The 2,718-nt window shown below is 40.8% G+C and overlaps 1 protein-coding gene across 1 annotated transcript; it reads right to left on the bottom strand.

Annotated features, from left to right (window-relative positions):
• Nucleotides 1-995: 995 nt before the first annotated feature.
• LOC109893422 (hemoglobin subunit beta-like) lies at nucleotides 996-1,962 on the bottom strand. Its single transcript, XM_020486640.2, has 3 exons — nucleotides 1,801-1,962; nucleotides 1,388-1,610; nucleotides 996-1,274 (listed from the first exon to the last, which is right to left on the bottom strand). The coding sequence occupies exons 1-3, from the start codon at nucleotides 1,890-1,892 to the stop codon at nucleotides 1,146-1,148; spliced, it is 444 nt and encodes a 147-aa protein (XP_020342229.1). The 5' UTR covers nucleotides 1,893-1,962; the 3' UTR covers nucleotides 996-1,145.
• Nucleotides 1,963-2,718: the final 756 nt, after the last annotated feature.

Genomic DNA, 2,718 nt, shown 5'->3' with positions numbered 1-2,718 from the left:
CTATGTCCAAACAGTTCTATTTTTGTTACATCAGACCAGAGGACATTTCTCCAAAAAGTACGATCGTTGTCCCCGTGTGCAGTTGCAAACTGTAGTCTTGGCTTGTTTTATGGCGGTTTTGGAGCAGTGGCTTCTTCCTTCCTGAGCAGCCTTTCAGGTTATGTCGATATAGGACTCGTTTTACTGTGAATATATATACTTTTGCACCTATTTCCTGCAGCATCTTCACAAGGTCCTCAAGGTCCACAAGGTGCTTTTGTTCTGTGATTGATTTGCACTTTTCGCAGCAATGTTCGTTCATCTCTAGGAGACAGAACGCGTCTCCTTCCTGAACGGTATGACGGCTGGGTGGTACCATGGTGTTTATACTGGCGTACTCTTGTTTGTACAGATGAACGGGGTACATTCAGGCATTTGGAAATTTCTCCCAAGGATGAACCAGTGGAATTGTGATAGAGTGAATTATAAATTAACTAATCTGTCTGTAAACGATTGTTGGAAAAATTACTTGTGTCATGCACAAAGTATATGTCCTAACCGACTTGCCAAGACTATAGTTTGTTAACGAGTTTTAATGACTCCAACATAAGTGTATGTAAACTTCCGATTTCAACTGTAGCAACTAGGGAGTCTAGGTTTAAACTCTCAACCAATCAACAATTTCTTGCCAGACTAATACATGAACCTAACATTGAATACCAGATCTGTTATGAAAAGTTCTCTTCAAATTTTATGAAGGAGATGATTGTGTGTTTAAACAGGAATTAATCATTGCAGTCCTGATATCATTTAAACGCATAGTATCAATTCTGCACCATTAAACACACGGTTGTATTTATTAGTTGCATTGGTTAGTTCATGCACAGCTAATGTAACATGTCAGTGTGGTTAATTGGCAAATATTTTAGTTATTTGCTAAATATTTTTATATATTGCACATTATCAATATCTGATTAACCATATTGATGTTCATGCAAGAAAATAAGGCACAGATAAAAAATATTTGCGGAAGATTTTATTTGCTTTAGTAGAAGGAACAACATGTGCCTCTAAACAAATGATCCTCGCTTGTTGGTTCTCTTAGCTTGTTGGTCCTCCGAGCTTGTTGGTCCTCTGGTGGTCTTCCGTCTCGGAGTGGAGGGGCTCTAGTGGTACTGTCTGCCCAGAGAGCTCACCACGACGGCCAGGAACTTCTGGAAAGCGCGCTGGACATCAGCGGTGAAGTCAGCACCCATTCTCGCAGCAACGACTATAGTAAGGCAGTCAGCTAGCAGCTGCAAAAGAAAGGAGCAAATGGACAAGTAAGAAAACGCCTTCTGCCACACTATTTTAAAAGATAGGCAAATATAATGTGACCTTGTGGATTAGAAAAGGATAACTAATTTACCCTGAAATTGTCGGGATCCACGCGCAGTTTCTCGGAGTGCAGCACGCTCAGCTCTGCGTAGGTGGCCTTGATGTCATCCATGTTCTTGACAGCCCGGTCCAGTCCGCGCAGGACGGTTTTTCCGTGAGCGGCGACCATTGGGTTTCCCTGGATGGCAGCGGCGTTGTACAGGTTTCCGAAGTTACCGAAATACCTCTGGGTCCAGGGGTACACAACCAGACACCTGTATAATTAATTAACAGTCAAGAATTACACAAATGTGATATATACATCCACTCAATGCACATAAATACATTGTTTTGTCGTCTTACGCGGATATGTCAAATAATAACCGGTCTTGAAAAGTGTTAACAACATGACTAATTCCAATAATTTGTCGGCAACAGTGTTAAAGGGTATTAAAGGTAGCCTACCTGGAAAGAGCCGCGGGGCCCACGTCATCGTAGTCCATCTTTGAGAAGATGCTTTGGATTGTGGCGCGCTCAAAGTCTGTCCACTCAACCATGTTGCTGGCTATGAGGTTGCTTTGACAGGGTTCTTAATGGAGGTTAAGGAACCCAATGCACTTATACTTTGTTTGAGCAGCGTTTTTTAAGTACACTCCTCCCTAAACACAGCGATGGGTGTGGTCATGTTAGTAGGCTGTAAAGCCAAGCGTCACACATTTTACTGAGATAATGTAATGTGAATGGAAAGGTTTACTTTTGACCAAATTATTGGCACCCATTTTTCTTACTTACTCTGCATTGTTGTGAAAGGGCTTGTAAGTAAGCATTTCTCGGTAAAGTCAACACCTTTTGTATTCTGCTCATGTGACAAATACAATTAGATTTTATTAAGATGTGCACAAAATACTGTATAAAATAAATAATACAAATTCTGCGCTATGTTGTATGCTAAAAAAAATGGGACAATTCTATTATTTTATAGGCCTACTCATATTGAAAATTCATCAGGCACTCGCATATCTGAGCTATCTCTTGTTCACGAAGGCCTCGAGGCCGATAAGTACAGCTTAATAAAGAGCAGTGATAGTAGTAAGAGCAGTGTGCGGGTTTCTTATTTTTATCCTCATCTTATAGGCCTACTAACACAATTGCTCAGAGAAAGAGTATACAAGTAAGACAACATCTAAACACCAATTATTGGCCCCCTTGTTTTCAGTATCCCAGCACCCTCCCCTTCTGAGGTTTGCGACAATTAGCCTTTTTCTCAAATATTTAATGAGATTGGAAAACACACTGGGAGGGATCTTAGACCATTCCTATATATAGAATATTTCCACATCATTGATCTCTTTCATCTGCTCTTATGGACTGGACTGCCCTCTT

Source organism: Oncorhynchus kisutch, linkage group LG6 (assembly GCF_002021735.2).
Source record: "Oncorhynchus kisutch isolate 150728-3 linkage group LG6, Okis_V2, whole genome shotgun sequence".
Lineage (NCBI taxonomy): Eukaryota > Metazoa > Chordata > Actinopteri > Salmoniformes > Salmonidae > Oncorhynchus > Oncorhynchus kisutch.
Note: the sequence above shows the minus strand (reverse complement) of the source record. Positions and strands in the feature narration are given on the sequence as shown.